Source organism: Folsomia candida, unplaced genomic scaffold (genome assembly GCF_002217175.1).
Source record: "Folsomia candida strain VU population unplaced genomic scaffold, ASM221717v1 Fcan01_Sc003, whole genome shotgun sequence".
In the NCBI taxonomy this organism is placed as follows: domain Eukaryota; kingdom Metazoa; phylum Arthropoda; class Collembola; order Entomobryomorpha; family Isotomidae; genus Folsomia; species Folsomia candida.
The window spans coordinates 268,036-284,086 of NW_019091195.1; the positions used below are offsets into that span (position 1 = coordinate 268,036).

At 38.8% G+C, this 16,051-nt stretch overlaps 5 protein-coding genes across 5 annotated transcripts; 3 read left to right on the top strand and 2 right to left on the bottom strand.

The window, feature by feature from the left end:
- Positions 1-855: 855 nt before the first annotated feature.
- LOC110847636 (peroxisomal acyl-coenzyme A oxidase 3) lies at positions 856-4,097 on the bottom strand. The gene is made up of 7 exons (XM_022094615.2): positions 3,696-4,097; positions 3,457-3,618; positions 3,233-3,382; positions 2,740-2,859; positions 2,365-2,683; positions 1,839-2,304; positions 856-1,772 (listed from the first exon to the last, which is right to left on the bottom strand). Exons 1-7 carry the CDS (start codon positions 3,828-3,830, stop codon positions 1,055-1,057), a joined length of 2,070 nt encoding a protein of 689 aa, XP_021950307.1. The 5' UTR covers positions 3,831-4,097; the 3' UTR covers positions 856-1,054.
- Positions 4,098-5,188: 1,091 nt separating this feature from the next.
- On the top strand, positions 5,189-7,028 carry LOC118435023. The gene is made up of 3 exons (XM_035850011.1): positions 5,189-6,455; positions 6,519-6,710; positions 6,773-7,028. Exons 1-3 carry the CDS (start codon positions 5,229-5,231, stop codon positions 6,833-6,835), a joined length of 1,482 nt encoding a protein of 493 aa, XP_035705904.1. The 5' UTR covers positions 5,189-5,228; the 3' UTR covers positions 6,836-7,028.
- Positions 7,029-8,433: 1,405 nt separating this feature from the next.
- LOC110847707 lies at positions 8,434-9,270 on the top strand. The gene is made up of 2 exons (XM_022094699.2): positions 8,434-8,733; positions 8,800-9,270. Exons 1-2 carry the CDS (start codon positions 8,580-8,582, stop codon positions 9,222-9,224), a joined length of 579 nt encoding a protein of 192 aa, XP_021950391.1. The 5' UTR covers positions 8,434-8,579; the 3' UTR covers positions 9,225-9,270.
- LOC110847705 lies at positions 9,197-11,580 on the bottom strand. Its single transcript, XM_022094697.2, has 5 exons — positions 10,977-11,580; positions 10,684-10,907; positions 10,480-10,620; positions 10,228-10,398; positions 9,197-10,150 (listed from the first exon to the last, which is right to left on the bottom strand). The coding sequence occupies exons 1-5, from the start codon at positions 11,280-11,282 to the stop codon at positions 9,289-9,291; spliced, it is 1,704 nt and encodes a 567-aa protein (XP_021950389.2). The 5' UTR covers positions 11,283-11,580; the 3' UTR covers positions 9,197-9,288.
- Positions 11,581-12,025: 445 nt separating this feature from the next.
- On the top strand, positions 12,026-14,246 carry LOC110847369 (carbohydrate sulfotransferase 6-like). Its single transcript, XM_022094304.2, has 7 exons — positions 12,026-12,356; positions 12,426-12,567; positions 12,634-12,782; positions 12,847-12,922; positions 12,992-13,190; positions 13,261-13,446; positions 13,514-14,246. The coding sequence occupies exons 1-7, from the start codon at positions 12,141-12,143 to the stop codon at positions 13,884-13,886; spliced, it is 1,341 nt and encodes a 446-aa protein (XP_021949996.2). The 5' UTR covers positions 12,026-12,140; the 3' UTR covers positions 13,887-14,246.
- The last annotated feature ends 1,805 nt before the right edge of the window (positions 14,247-16,051 follow it).

Here is a 16,051-nt window from a genome sequence, read left to right on the forward strand (position 1 = left end):
CAAGATTATTGTGCTCCCATTTTTTTATGATGCGGGATGAGTGAAACGTGACCGACTTTAGAAATAGATTCCGAGATATAAAAATTTGCATATGCAACCCCTCTCCAAAAATGCGCTTACTAGTTTATCCAATATTTTAGCAAAATCTCACCGTATTTCTTCCCACCACACTTTTATCGTCTTCGCTTTCTCCACTGAAATCGCTCGAACTTCGATCGTCCTCCACAATGTACAAATGATCATCTTCAAATTTATTGTAATTACTGACGTCATCTTGCGACGACGATGCACCGTTTTTCTTTATCCCACCGGTGGAAACGCTGCCTGATTTATCGTCGTGTTTCAGAACTTCTAAAGAAAATGAAACCCGACTTAGCGAGCGTTTAATTTTTGATAACTTTGAGTTTTCCGTCGTCTGGTGCATGACGTTTGAAACAATTTAATTTTTTCCCACAAAATCAACAACAACAAATTGAAAATTTATTTACAAATAAAAACTGCACGAGGGAGCGGCAAGCCCTCTGCTTTCTCTTCTGCTGTGGGTGAGTAAGTAACTGCCAAATCAACCCGACCACAATTTATTAATAAACCACAATTTCAGTAATAATATGAAGGAAAGTAAGATGGTCGATTAGAGGAGAAAGCACAATGTGCCCTGTTTTCTCATGCACAATTAATGCCAAACGTGCCTTTTGTTTCTCAGGTAAGTCGTAGTACGAGTAATAATAATAATGGGATTGCTATTTTAGACTCGATATTTGACAGATTAGTAGTGCATGCCACTTGGAACAAATACATGGACATGTCAATCAAAACGTGAATAAAGAAATAGTGGAAAACACAGGCTACAATTGGTATGATGTGGTTACTACTTAGAATTTGAATTGTATAATTTATTGGCGTGCTTCATTATCACCTGAATTTGAGAGATGTCATCAAAAGTCTGATTCTTATGACACAATTTTACGTCACAAATTATTATGTCTATAACTTAATTTCATATGTTTTGCAAACTTTGCGACATGCAAAAGTAGTTAACTCAATAAATAAAACCTTATAATTTCCCCTTCATCGTCATAACCTCGACAATATCTTTCCAATAATCGTCACGTTCAAACCCTCTCGGCGTCATCATCATTGCACTTCTCAAATGCTTGTAAACTTCTCCATCCGAGTTTCCCAGGGCAGAATTAAGCACGAAATCCGGCGGAGCTATGGCATCCACCAACGCGATCGCTTCCGGTTTGAGTTGTTCACAAAGTTTCAGTATGCCCTCCCTGATAACGTTGCCATCATCCCCGTTGCAGTGTCCACCTTGATACAAGGTGCCCAAGTGCTTCTCCAAACTCCAATATCCATACAACAACATCAACTTTGTGAGTACCGTCCTGATCTCGGCGTCTTGGTGTTGGACCAACTTGTTCCAAAACACGTCTAAACAGTAATGCTCTATGAAAGCAATTGCTAACGTGCGAGCAAAGTAGACTTGGCTTTGGTTCTTTGAGGTGAACGAGTCAGACCCGTTGGTCTGTTGGGTGGCGACTTTTTCCGCTGTTGTTTGGAGTAAGTAGTACACGAGCCATTTGTAAGATGAGAGGAGCGATTGGGGGGTCATCTCCCCGGTGAATTTTAAGTTGTGGAAGACAGATTCGATTCTCAGGAAGCTCAAGGTTCCCATCGGCATCTTATCGATTAGCTCGGAACGGTGGGGATTGGAGTAGATGGTCAACAGCCAGTTGCTCGTTTGTTGAAGGAGAACGTTGTTGTCACCTCTGCGGAGAAAGTGCTAATAATTAAATGACAACTCAAAATGTGTGGGTAAATAATTATGTACGCACTCATAAGTAACATTGGCGTCATGATCATCCCTCAGCACCCCGATTCCAGCCGATCTCAAGTACCCGTGCCCTCCGCACGCTTCTCTGCTTTCTTGTATCGCATCCCTAGCTAGCCAGCCCCCTATCGGTTTCCCACTGGACGATAAGACATGAATTTCGATCCCCCAATTTGAAATGAGCTCAGGATCAATATCCGTATTAAAGGAGGACATTATAAAGTTGACAAAATCCTGGTAAATGGAGTCACCCACGAATTTAATGACATATGCGGCCGCCAAGTACGGAAATAGTCGCCATTGCTGCATTTGATATTCAATAACGGGAAGCTCTTCTGACGCATTTGTGGCGCTAAATTGTCTCCTAACGGCAGAATATCGGATAGAAATTGTTACAGCGGAGGCCAAGTTGGCGGCGCACATAGTAATTATGGCGGCTCGGGCTGCAGAAGTGTTTCCCAGTGCGGCGCCTGAATAAATAGTGAGTTTTTGCGATAAATTTTTAAAAATTCGTGGTAAATTTGACTTACCAAACCGTTTATTGGGATCTTTAAATGGGGAGATATAAATCCCATCCCCACTGACGCTACCGGTTTTATTCAAGAGTGATTCTCTCTTGATGGCGTAATTATCAAAGAGCATGACTCCATTGTCTAATCCGTTGAGACCAACTTTCTCCCCCATGTCAAAAATGGTAACGCCGGGATAGGTCAGGAAAGTTAAGGGGTCACGAATTGGTACCACGAATCCATGAAGTCCGTGACACTGTCCATCCGGCGTGTAAAGTTGTGCCATGACGAAGGCGTGGGTCGTACTTTTTCCCAAACCACCTGACCAACATTTTGCTGCCTGGATAATACACACGCTATAATGCATCCAACCAAATTACTAAAGTTGTAAAGTACCTCAAAATCTGGCGTTTCCAGGATAAAAACACCTTTCACCGTGTCATATGTTGCTTTTGTACGGAACGCTTTAGTGTTTGTTCCATGACCTATTTCCGTCATTGCGACGCATCCAGTTAACTACAATTTTAGTCATGAATTTATAAGATGATACGTGCCACTTACAATGGAGGTCTATCAATCTATCCTCTCCTTTGATTAAATTACATGCCAATCGATCGCAAATTTAATTAAGAAGAAATTTTCAAATGACATTATTTGCCAATGCGCAGGTTTGGCGGAGGTATTTGGACCCGAAAAAAGAAAACGGGCAGTAAATTTGTGAACTTTGGCGAGCGTTTTCTCCTCTTTACCTATTTATATATTTGCATATGACTTTTGCAAATTACATATTTATTAAGTTTGCGATCGATTGACACTAATTTGGTCAAAAATCGGAGACACGTTGGGGGACCTTCTTTGTTACTAAAACATATTTAAAACATATACACACCTCCATTTTGTACGCTTTTTCCAGAATGTCAAAGTGATATCCACTTTTCGCCAAACCTCGCACAGCGTTTGTGAAGAAATCCATAAAAATTGATCTCTTTGTACAAAGCGACCAAGAATATTGACCCAGAGCTGTAGTCATTGCCATCACCTGGACAAATTAACCAATTAATAAGTATGATACCCGACTACTAAATAATTTACTAGTTTTCCCCAAAAACTTACCTTAACAGGATCTCCAATCTCCCCTTTCGTCTCGTTAAGGAAATCCTTCTCCATTATTCGGAAAGTTTGTTGCATGATGACACGTCGTTCATCATGGAGGGATCGTTTTGTCGGGGAGTAGGCGAATATCGGATCCGTCGCGAGAAAATTCCAGATTTCATACTGTTAATTTAAATGCAGACGATTAAGAAATAACTTAAATGTGACGAGTTAACCTTAAAATGTACTAATGTACTAACCTTAAACCTCAAAATTTCCTCCTTGTCAAGTAACAAAGCCATAGTTTTCCAATTGAAGGAGGCTTGTGCACGATAATGAGCAAGGGGACCCCCTTCCGGGAAGGACGGGGGAAAAGAAGGGTCGTCTTTAACCATTCTGGCTGGTTTATTAAATTGTAATGATTATGTATGTACTTGATGATGAGCAGAGTGAGCTCGTTATGTGGATACACTTGCAGGAAAATATTTAATCAATGAAATGAGAGTTGAACTTTGCCCGTAGTTCTCCAGTTACAATTTTCTTGTAGCTTTGAGAAGAAAAATACGCAATATCTGATTTTGCGAAATCAGTTTCCTTATGTTTTTATGTGATGTGTCATATGTGACTGAAAGACTTAAATGGACGTCAGAATAAGTATTATCAGGATATGAGTACATATGTAAATAGTCAGTTGCAGTTTGTAAATGTGCTATGTGTGTGTGTGTACTTGTCTTATCAATGAGTTCGATAGCGTGATGGTGGGAAGTGTATGGATATATCCAACACTCTGTTCGACATTTATGTATAAATTTAACCGTAATAGTAATAACGGCAATAATAAATAATTAAGAATGATTCCAAGTGCATAAAATGAGCTCTCTGAGGACGAGTTCAAATGAACTCAAATTATCCAATTTTCTACTGTTTATATGGGTTTTTGTCATAACTTCATATGAATGCAAATCCGAAAACATTATTTATGTACTTAAAGCCAAATAAAATTCGATTAAAATGAAAGATAACTCTCTCCGATAATATTAGATCTTCAGAAAGTGATCACCCCCACACCCCCAGTTGGATTTTGCGGAGGAAATAATATCGTCCGATATGACATACATACATCACACATACATATGTAAATATGTCACATTTGACACATGTCAAATCATAATTGATCAAGTTTGGGCGAAATTACGCAAAAAGTAACGAGAAATTATGCAACAGAGTTGTTTTAAAAATTTGCCGTACCGTATGACATGCGTATTTATAAATAGGAAATGGGGAGAAATGTCAAGTAGTTATGCAAAATGTTTGCTATTTGCTCATTTTGATAATTTAAAACCACCGACTTGTTGAATGCGAATGGTTCGTTTTAAGGACATTGTTATTGTTTTCCACTATTTATTTAAAACTCGTAAAGGTTTATATTTCCAGACCAAAACAGACACTTGCAAAGCTGTACTGAACGACTCTTTTATAAAAGTGTGTATGTTAAATTTTCAAAAGCGTACAAAAGTGTTTCACTTTATATCGCAAACAGAATTTGAGAGGTGCTCAATTTCTAATATCATAGAAATTGCATAAATTTTCAGTGTCAAGTAATAATTGGACGTCAATCATTTGCTAAAAAGAATGCATTCGCAATACTCCCTATGCAAATATTGAGACAATCGAATTCTCAAAATTAATCGACTAATGTGACCTCGCGACTTTGGTTACTTATTTTTTCTCATTTGCAAACCGCACCCAGTTCTGTTCGCCACATTATCGTTTACGCAGCAAAAATAAAAATCATGTCGAAAGAAATAAGTCGGCTGGAAACATTTGGTAAAATTTCGACCCTTACACCATGTTCCCAGAAAAAAATGCGAAAACCTTTAGTATTTATTTCGCTTTTGGTCGTTGTTGCAAATTCCGCATGGAAATGGGACACTCTCGAACTCTCCAAGTATACCAAAAATTCCGACAGAATTCACTACATTACGTTTAAATTGGCATTGTGGATTTCATACGCTGTGGCACGACTTGCATTTCTGATCTCTGCCCCCCATTTCATCCAGTTGTACTCGGAGGCTAAACAATATGCCCAGGATTTCATGCATCAAGACGAAAAAAAGGTAGCGAGGAGGTTCAAATGCATCTCGCTCATCTTTCTGAACACGATTTTCTTCGGACAAATTTTGGAATTTGTAATTCGTCATTTTTTTCAAGAAAACAATCCCGCAGAACTTGATCACTGCGAACGTGTCCTCTTCCCATGTAAAACCTTCCACTGGGTGCATTTTGGAATCACTGCATTCTTTCACGTTCTGGACTCAATGACACTCTATTATTTGACATACTTCGCAATCACGATGTCAAATTTTCTTATCAAAATTTTGGACCATTTCCAACAGAAAGTAGTGAAACGGTTGGATTCATCTCGGGGTAACGTTAATATTGATTTTGTTACCCCGATATTCATCCTGAAGCAGCATGGACAGCCAGATAAGGACGGAAAGGTGGAGAATAGTGGGATAAAAGGTGGCCAAGAAAGCGACAAGACGAATATTCACGCCCAATTCTCCAGAATCAAGGAACTCTTCAACAGTATGAATTGCGCGATTGGTACTCCGATGATTGTCTCGAGTTTCGCAGACATTTTGGTCATGATTTGCATCATTTATTCCTTTATTCCGAGGTTGGAAAGAGGTGGTTATGGTGGAGGTGGAGCAGGAAGAGGTCCGTATGGTGGTTGGGGTGGCGGTGGGGGTGGAGACAGGGGCATGATTATTCCCGGAGGAGAAGAAATGCAACCAGGTTTTAATACCACGGTCGATAACGTCAGCAATTATACTGGAACGGAATATTATGAAAATCATGTTGACGGAGGATATCACACATACGGAGGAGCAGAATCCTATATTCCGAAATCTGGATATCATTCGATGCAGGGAATTCAATTTTCGTACGTCTTTGCAGTATTATATGAGGCACGGATGCTGTTGGTAGCGTTAGTTGGAACTTTCCTGAAATTTGAGGTGCCTACATAAATGATGGAAATTTGTAAATTAGCACGAGTCTTTAATAAAATTGATAAACAGATTCAGAAAATGAAGGACATTCTGGACGACAAGATTCATCAGAAATCTGGGCGTGGAGAAAAAATGTGGCTCAGTTCAACCGCGGGGGAGGAGGAAGAAGAACTTGAGTCGGTGGTGGATCGCGTGGGGAAATGGAGCTGGTCATTACGACCGATGGATATGTTCAATGTGGATTTGAGCGTCATTCCAACGGTGAGGTTACATTATTTTGCACAAATTTTACTGAAAATGTGTAACATTTATTTATGTTGTAGATGATGGCCTGCGTCATGACATATGTTGTGGTCCTACTGCAAATCCAAATCTCAGAAACGTGAAGTCAAATATGTACATACGCACAACATTGTGTGATTTCCGACACTTTTAATCATAATAATTATGTTTAGATGTCGCACGTACTTTATGGTACGCAAATTATTGTTTTCATGGATTTCATGCATTGTTAGGTAGGCTTGCATTAAAAATTCTACCAAAAATAAGTAAATAAATCACGCTATGTCTACAGATGTACATATGCATATACGAGTTTGTGCATAAAAGTTTATTTTTCATTTCCAGCATCCTGAATGCAATCATCCTCCTGCACTTCCCATGTAAGAAGATAAACCATGCATTCACATCTTAAATTCCATACTATTAACCTAAATTACTTTGAATTGATGTAGCTAATTCAATTCCAGTCCCCAGTTTTTCGTTCGACTTTTGTAAATATTTATATGGCAATAAGATAGCGTAGTATCATTCTGAATTCTGAACACTTGGACATCAGTGATTGTAGTATAATGTTAGTGAAGCATGTAAATAGACTCGAATTAGTGTAGTTTCACAAATTTTGATTAGCTTAATTGTATGTTTAGAATGGGATCAGCGTGCATGTTTCCCATGATTTGCCACAACGTTGCAACTCTCGAACGAAACAGACAAATGTACAACTTACATATCATGTAAAACAACATTCATAAGAGAAAAACAATATTTTCCTCTTCATGCGTGAAAGTCTGTTTTTAACCTGTAATGAAATATTGGTGAAATATCTGTGCGTTTCAGAAAATCAACTTTTTGAAAAAATCCTTTAGAAACACATACATATCTATTTGAGTAATATCATGAATTTTTAAGCTGCTTTACGTTTTTTTAATCTGAACTGCATGTTTAAAGGAAACAGGAGGTCTTTACTGATAAAAATTTGTCTTTAATCACAAATGTGGAAAACATATAAGGCTATCACATAATGTAATAGCCTGAAAAATGATAAGTAATTTACACATCATTTTTGGTGTTTTGCAATTGTTATAACTATTGTTTGTTATCGTAACATACCTGAAAAACGTCGAGTACAACTTTCTACATATAGCCCGAGTAAGGATTTATTAGTAAATATATAAGCACATACATATTTATTTATCAGTTCTTTCCCAAATCTTGATCCAGACAGATAGAAATGACGGTTATGTATGTATGTACATAAGCCCTGAGTAATCCTAAGGCTAAAAACTGGAATGCATCATCCTACTAGAAAACTCGATTGCTCGAGAGTTTCTTACATAGTCATAATTAATAGGTGCACACACGTATGTATATGCTTTATGACGAGTCACGTTGTATTTTCCAGTGGGAAGGGCGATGTGATTGTGACCTTCGACTATGCACTTGTCCAGTACACAAATGACCAGCATACACGTCCATGTATATACTGTTTAGTATTTGTTATTGAACCAGTCACGAGAATGAAAAAGAAAAGTTGTTGCTGTGGATGAGTAATCTATAGGAAAAAGTGACAAAAAACACTGCATATTTCCAGCGAGATACATACAAAGAATGTGCATGAATATGTAGAAACGATGTATACGTAGGTATGTGGGCATCTCCCTGTCTTTCTGTAACACCATCATTCCCGTTTTGGCTAGTCATGTTGTATAAGTGTTGTTTTGGCTTCTAAAAGTTGTTCAAGTGCGAAATCAGCATTATTCGTCTTTCAGCTCTCGCACATGTACGGATTTCCTTGCAGTCAGTTTCTACAAACTTTCATAGATAATTCATAATTACACTTTAACGACAAAAATGGAAGAAATGGGATCGCCACCTCCACTTTCAGAGCAGGAGAAAAAGGACAATAAAACCCTGATGGGAGCCATGCCCTTTGGGGTGATTGCTGCCTTCGTGGTAATCGCAGTCACTGGAGGTCTTACCCTCAGTGGAACGATTAATTTGGCTGGTAAATATTTGAAAAATGTTAATAAAACAATTTTTTATACTATCTAAATATGCATGTAATGTTAAGGTCGCACCGATTCACTCCCTGATTACGGATCTCGTATGGAATTCACCTTCAAGTATCTCACCCTTCCTGCCGTCTGGATGGTCGTGGTCATCCTAAACGTTATTTTCCAAAGGTCACGAACGGGTGCCTTAAACCCACTCAATGGTCGCGACATTTACTTCCAAAAGCAGGCCAACATTTTACAAAACTCTTTCGAACAGTTCATCCTCTCCGCATTTGCACAAGCGATCCTTGTCGCGTTCATTAATGAACAGTGGACGCTGCGAACGATTCCCTGGGTCAATTTCCTCTTTGTGATTGGAAGGATTGAATTTGCCATCGGCTATCCAAATTATCGCACTTTCGGTATGTTTTGTGGCTTCATTCCCACGACGGGAATGTTGGGGGTAGCGGTTTACAAATTTGTTGAACATTTATTCTTTTAATAAGGTTTGCAACTTTTGTAAATAAATTATTATGTATACAAAACAAGTAGAAATATGTGTTTATTTAATTGTTGTCTATCCTTCCATCCCACCTTCCAGCTTGACACGCCGCATCAAAAGAATGTCCTTCTCCTTTAATTTTGACCCATTTTTTTGCCTTGAGTCCTACAAAGTCGTGTCCCCTCCCGTCCAGCGTGACGCCGAGGAGGTCACACCCGCTCGCGGTGACGGTTTCACTGCCCTCTCCAAATCGTAAGTACCAATCCCCAGAAATATCTTGGAGCGTGTGTCCAGTTCCTCCCATTATGGAGACGGCAGTACCAAATTCGCACCTACTCTGACCATCAGTGCTCTGGATGGAAGTCACGCCGAGGACAGAGTGGCCTGCCCCCTTTCCCTCGATATTCACCCCGTTGCCCCTGTTGACACATACCAGGTTGGAAATGGTGTGACCATCTCCATCTCCAAGGGCAATAGCGAAGCAAGGGTTTTGTTTGAGGAGCTTGTTCGAAGTTATGGATCCATCAGGGAGCGAAATTTCGGTCCAGTAACAACCCGTATTCGCTTCCAAGTTGGACAGCGTGTTGTGATACCCGTTGACTTGGATGAGAGGTTTGACAGAGCGGGGGTCAGTGGTGGACGCGTGGTGGAAGCGAATATTGGAAACTGTGCAGCGATTCCCTTCGAGAGATAGGAGGGGATTTTCTCGATCGCCGGATGTGATGGAGGATTCGGGTCCTTCGCCACGAAGGGTTACGTAGCTCGTTGGTAGAGTGAAAGAGCCGACGTAGGGTCGGTTGAGAAGTTGGATAACGTCGCCAGGGGAGGAACGTTTGAGGAAATAGGTCAATTCCGTTGATGATGTGGCGACTTTTACGGTACGAGAGAGAAACGTGTACGGGAGGCAGGATGACTGGGTGTGGTTTCTGTAAATACGAAATAATTTCATATAAATTACGACCATTATTAGATTGTGTCACCCTTAATTATATAAGTTCCTAACCCTTTGGTGTCGATGTAAAAGAGCAGCATTTTTATAACGGCAGTATTTTGTAGTAATTCAGTAGGCACGACAAACTTGGCAAATTCTTCGGACGTCATGATTGGATAGCGAATCAATTGGAGGAGAGTGGATTGTAAACGTTCCAAACGTGCCTCATCTCCTTCGGCCCATCTAAACCACAAATATTTAATAAAATTATGCACATGCATTTAAAAAATAGCTCACGAATACGTAATCAAGTTGGAAAATTACTTGACAATCGCAACAAAAAGTTCGACTTCTTCCACAACCATGTCGTCCGACTGTAGAATCGCTGTCCACGTATTTGGACTCCAGTGTCCATCCTTACCCGTGGTCAAATATACGTTGTGGTGCAGCAATTGTGAGATGTTTCTGCCGAACCGAAAACAAAATTGCTAAAATTGGATTCAAATATTGGTTAACATGAAACCTTACCCCTTTATAAACCCTAACGCCTTTCTGCTTAACTCTTCATTTAAGACTTTCGTAGATTCGTAAATATTGACGCAATTATTCATGGAAAGACTAGACTCGAGAGTGGTCAAGATTTTTTCTTGGAGTGGGATTATCCCATACATGTCAGCCATTACGAAGAGGTCAATTAGCTCGTCACCTCCACGAATGGTGTCACTAACGACAATTTGATCCGTGTATAGGTACTGCATCAAAAAAACTTATGATTAAAACACCATTTCACTCAAATTATGCATTATTCTGTATTTTCACACCTTTAAAAACGTTTTAAACACGGCTGGTTCAAAATGGGGGAGCTCTACTCTTGTCAAATGAGTGTCCTCTTTATCACCACTTTCTGTGTCACTGAGCCACCGAGAACTCAACATGGAACCAAAGACATCACTTCGCATGAGCAAAAAAATTTTGTGTGCTTTAATTCCCACTTTTTCCTGACCTACGATAAATTCCACGTCTGCTAAATCTCCACTTTCCAGAAAACTTGACAATGTTGATTGTATGGAAAATGAGTTGGAAAGTTCATTGCTCATTTTGGTGGATTTCGGAGGTGTTGATGACATTAACAATGTTTTAAATGTAACGAAACTTACTTCTGTTACGCGAGTTTTATGTACTATGCTTATGACTCACATTTATGTTGATAAGTAGGTTTGCGCATAAATAACTGATGCAAAGGTGCAGTTGTGGATGGACCTTGTTGTGTTAGCTACTACACGTGTACAAATGCATATGAAATTCGCATTGCAAATACGTACACCTAATCTACGTGTGCAGGCCAACATTTCTGATGCAATTTCATGCACATATTTTGCCATTTAGTATGTGCAGAGTTTAAGCTGGGCATAATTTTGAATTAAATGAGATGACTCAATTTTTATTTTTTGATGCATTTGTAATTAAATTCTGATGTTTCAGGATGCTTGTTTTTAATTAAATAAATGTGTAAATATTACTACACCTCATGGGTACATATTTGCTGTGCAGGATTATTTAAGTCTACGTGAGTAAATATACTGCAAAAAAATCTGAGCCGTTTATTTATAAATTTTCCACCAAAACCAGTTGTATTTAATTTGTAAATAAAACTTGGCAAAAATGCGCTATTTTTCATTGCGAGTAACCTTCAACTCAAACCTTCATTCAACAAAAGCCACTCAAAAAATACCATTTAGCACTATGTAATCCGAATAGTTTGCAAACATTTAGACGGCTGGGTAAACACAACCCATTGATCTGCGTCACGTAAAATGTATACATAACGGAGAAATGCATTATGCACAATTTTTAAGAGACCTTTATGAGACCGCAAACTATGTAATCCAGATTACAAAATACTGCAGCTAGTTCATCCTTGCAGACGTAAACTTTCCTGTTTGAGTTGATGGATTAAGGTAGACGGAAAATAATACAATTACGGGATGAAACTGCTACACAAACTTGTCGTGGTCAGCACGGCATTGTGCGGGTTTCCGAGTTTGTTGTACTTCAAAAATGATAACATTAATCGGAGTCGAAATGAGAGATACGTTTGGTTCAAAGATTTCACACCAGAATTGCCCCCATTATCCATCCAAAAAACGTATGATACTCCGAAGGAAAATTCGCATTCTCATTTTCAAAAACTACCAAATCAGGTATTGATTTGCACAGAAATATGAATTATTAGTTTGACTAACGATTTTTGAAATTTTGTAAAAAAAAAGGTGGAATACCAAGTGTTATCAACCACGAATAAAACACTTTACAGAATCGACCCATCCGTTCTGGCAAAGGCTCGCGTGATTTACAACTTCAGGCAATCGATCAGAACGGACTTAAAGGGGTTTGATATTGATTGGCAAAAAAGCAAGAAAAATTTAGTTTAAGAATTTATAAAAAACAGGAATCACAAAAACAATACTTTTTTGACAGGTCACATTCCTGAATTTGGTGGCAAACCGATACGCAACATCATAATCTCCACTTGGCGATCAGGCTCAACCTTTTTCGCCGAGTTGGTTAGCAGTCATCCCGGAACTCTTCTAATTTTTGAACCCTTCATGCATCTGGAAAGCGAGAGGGTGAATAGAACTTTGCGATTTTCGAAATTTTACCTACTTTTGATTATATTATTCTCATGTGTAGATTCGTACCCGAGGGGAGATACCAAATGCGATAAAAATGAGTAAATCCATTTTTGATTGCCAATTTAATTATACTGGTAATTTAAATAATAGAAATTCGATCACGGGATGTGTTAATGAACGGCATAATTTATGAATTTGTTTAGAGTGGACTAGAAATAGTGGGGACTTCATTTTCGGTATGATTAGTCGAAGCGACAAAATGAAGCCATTTTGTGCTAATGTTCCTGACGGTTGTCGTGACCCTCGATTTATTTCGAAACTCTGCAAAGCCTTTCCCATTCAACTAATCAAATTTGTAAGATTCAGGTTGAAAGATGCAGAGGAATTGTTATCGGATGAAAAGTAAGAGTTAACTATCCCCAAGTGCTGAATTATTAAGGGTGCATGGAATTTTTAACGTATTTATTTGTAGATATGATACTCGCCTCGCTTACCTCGTCCGTGACCCGAGAGGTACAATGAAGTCGAGGAACAATGGGTCGAATTACTGGTGTGACCATCATCCCGATTGTTCTGACGAGCGTCGTCTCTGTGCTGATTTGGTGGATGAATTTGCAGATGCAAAAATTTTAAGGGAGAAATATCCTACGCGTTTCAAGTAGGTTTTGTGTTGCAATATTTATCTCATAAATTTGATCAATTGCTAAGATTTTACGATGCCACAGGGTCTTGCGTTACGAAGACGTTTCATTAAATGTAGAACTCGCAGCGAAAACAATGCTTCCCTTTTTTCGATTAAGCTATCACTCGAAAGTCAAGCATTTTGTTACCCTACATTCGAGAATTACTCGAAAGGATGAGTTTGGCACGTACCGCAATTCAAAAAAGACTGTGTTCAGTTGGCTTAACTATTTTCTGAATGATGTCACGCGTTTGGACAGAATTCAAAATTATTGCAAAGAAGCGATGGATTTGTGGGGATACAAACCTTTGGATATTAACCAGTTTAAGGCAGAGGGTGAAAATTATCAAGGAAATTACACGCTGAAAGAGCTTGTTTTAGACCGCCCGCCTTGGGAGGATATGAATTTGTCATGAGTTATTATTGTTCTTTTTTAAATTAAGACTTAAGATTGTAAATATGTAATTATGTCTGCGCAAAGAAAGCACTCGACTGTGGGGCTGCAGCTGCTCTGAATTTGGCCACCGCATCGGAAGCCTTCTCCATGTTGGAGCCTTGATTTTGCAAATCGTACACGATAACATTGTGCTTGGATTGACCCATTTGACTAGCCCACCCGTCCGGGTTCTGTCCTATGTAAGCAAATGTCCAAGTTCCGAGGGCTTCCTTCTTTCGAATCATGGCTTTCACTGAAGAACTTGTAGCTTTTTTTGAGCTATTCTCTTCGCCGTCTACAAAAGGATAATAAATGTTGTCATATTGTTTGGGAATAGATATTTAATATTGAATTTATGTATTTAATACCCGTCATAATTAGAACGAGAACTCTTTCATCAGAATTGGCTGCAGTCTCGGCAATCCTTCAATCCACAAAAGTTTTAGTGAATTGGATTTTAATTTGTCAGAATTTTGAAGATTAACTGGCATGCATACCGAATCCCTTCGGAGACTGCGTCATACAAAGCTGTAGAACCCCCTGGTCTGTAAGATGACGTAGTCAAGTGCGGTACTTCGGCTAGTTCGATCGCCCTGTGAGCTATATTCACACCACTGCTGAATTTAATGAGGATTAGTCGTGCCTGGAAATGAATCGATACATACATACTTCTGTATTTTGGCACTTATATAGTTTCGTATGTACAGATATCTTTTACCTGATCGTTTTTAATTGCGCGTTGATTATCAACAAATGAATTGTATCCTCCGATGACATCTGCTTTTTGAACGTCCATGGAACCACTTTCATCCAATATTACGACGATTAAAGTTTTTGTACATCTACGAATTGGGTAGATGGGTCGGCTGATGGCAGAGTCGCCTAAAAATATCGATATTCATATTTAGATTAGAGAATTATGCATGCAACTTCAAAATGTGAATCCCATACTCATGACCACTGGTGGATCGTCGAGCGCAACGGGGTCACATCCATCGTATTGGATTTTCTTCCCATACTCCGGTGCGCTAAGAATAAGAAAAATTGGAAAAACCATATTTAACGAGAAGTAGGTAAGATGGAAGCATGGATGTTAAATTACCTTAATGTCTGGGATACTAAAAAGAGGAAAATAATGAAACTGCCTCTGTTCATCGTAAATATGTGCTTTTTTGTAATTTTTTGTAAATGCGTATATTATGTGCAAATGTACAACGAAGAAAAAGATGCAGAAAGAATGATGAGGTGGTTCAAGTCAGTAGTTTGCAATTTGAAACCAGACTAAATTTGATGCTTTAGTTGTGCGGAACCATATCCTGTCATAAACGAATCAAACAATACACATTTATCCGGGATATTAATTTGATTGTGAAAACATGAATCAATTGAATGAATCTCAAATGTTACTAAATAAATGAAATTAAGTAATAATTTTAAGCAGCTTGTAATTTTTAGTAAGACGAAAATAATTATGGTGAAAATTTGACAATTGATGATAACTGAAAATATGTATACGCTTATCTACATATGTGTGTAAGCTTGTCGATATCCACGCATTACTTGTAGAAATACAAATAAATATGAGAAACATTACATAAATATGTAAATGGTTTTCTACTTATAAAATAATGAAGCAACTTATCAACAGTTCCGACTAAGTAAATGAGGTTTATTTTGACAATTAATTGTACGTTCAATTATAAGAATAACTCAATGCGCTTATACAGATAGGTACATACGTCGTCATGAGTTGTTATTGTGTACTTGTCAACATTTCCATCATACAAAGCATGCACATATTTATAGTACAATAAAACTGTTTCGCACATATTGCTTGGAAATGGGCTGAAATCACAGATAACTGATAACTATTGTCCTGGCATGTAATTTTCGGTATAAAAATAAAACATTTTTCCCGGCATTTATAAAACCACCCCCACTCCCACCCAAATCCACCCCCACCTAAATCCACCCCCACCCCCATCAAATCCACCCCCACCCCCACCCCCATCCACCCCCACCCCCCATCCACCCCCACCCTCGTCCACCCTAGCTACCTAGGTTCTATCTAGCCTAGCTAGCTAGGTTTGCTAGCTCAGCCTTCCAGGCTTTCCGCGTACCTAGTTGATCTAACCTAACCTGCTC

Coding starts and splice junctions, on each gene's coding strand:
- LOC110847707 (XM_022094699.2), top strand. CDS start 8,580: ATGGAAGAAATGGGATCGCCACCTCCACTTTCAGAGCAGGAGAAAAAG. Junction 8,734..8,799: donor TGGAACGATTAATTTGGCTG/GTAAATATTTGA, acceptor TGTAATGTTAAG/GTCGCACCGATTCACTCCCT.
- LOC110847369 (XM_022094304.2), top strand. CDS start 12,141: ATGAAACTGCTACACAAACTTGTCGTGGTCAGCACGGCATTGTGCGGG. Junction 12,357..12,425: donor TTCAAAAACTACCAAATCAG/GTATTGATTTGC, acceptor GTAAAAAAAAAG/GTGGAATACCAAGTGTTATC. Junction 12,783..12,846: donor TGCATCTGGAAAGCGAGAGG/GTGAATAGAACT, acceptor TCTCATGTGTAG/ATTCGTACCCGAGGGGAGAT.
- LOC118435023 (XM_035850011.1), top strand. CDS start 5,229: ATGTCGAAAGAAATAAGTCGGCTGGAAACATTTGGTAAAATTTCGACC. Junction 6,456..6,518: donor GAACTTTCCTGAAATTTGAG/GTGCCTACATAA, acceptor ATTGATAAACAG/ATTCAGAAAATGAAGGACAT. Junction 6,711..6,772: donor ATTTGAGCGTCATTCCAACG/GTGAGGTTACAT, acceptor TTTATGTTGTAG/ATGATGGCCTGCGTCATGAC.
- LOC110847705 (XM_022094697.2), bottom strand. CDS start 11,282: ATGTCATCAACACCTCCGAAATCCACCAAAATGAGCAATGAACTTTCC. Junction 10,908..10,976: donor TGTTTAAAACGTTTTTAAAG/GTGTGAAAATAC, acceptor TTTTTGATGCAG/TACCTATACACGGATCAAAT. Junction 10,399..10,479: donor CTTTTTGTTGCGATTGTCAA/GTAATTTTCCAA, acceptor TTTGTGGTTTAG/ATGGGCCGAAGGAGATGAGG.
- LOC110847636 (XM_022094615.2), bottom strand. CDS start 3,830: ATGGTTAAAGACGACCCTTCTTTTCCCCCGTCCTTCCCGGAAGGGGGT. Junction 3,619..3,695: donor AGGAAATTTTGAGGTTTAAG/GTTAGTACATTA, acceptor TTAAATTAACAG/TATGAAATCTGGAATTTTCT. Junction 2,305..2,364: donor AGATCCCAATAAACGGTTTG/GTAAGTCAAATT, acceptor CTATTTATTCAG/GCGCCGCACTGGGAAACACT.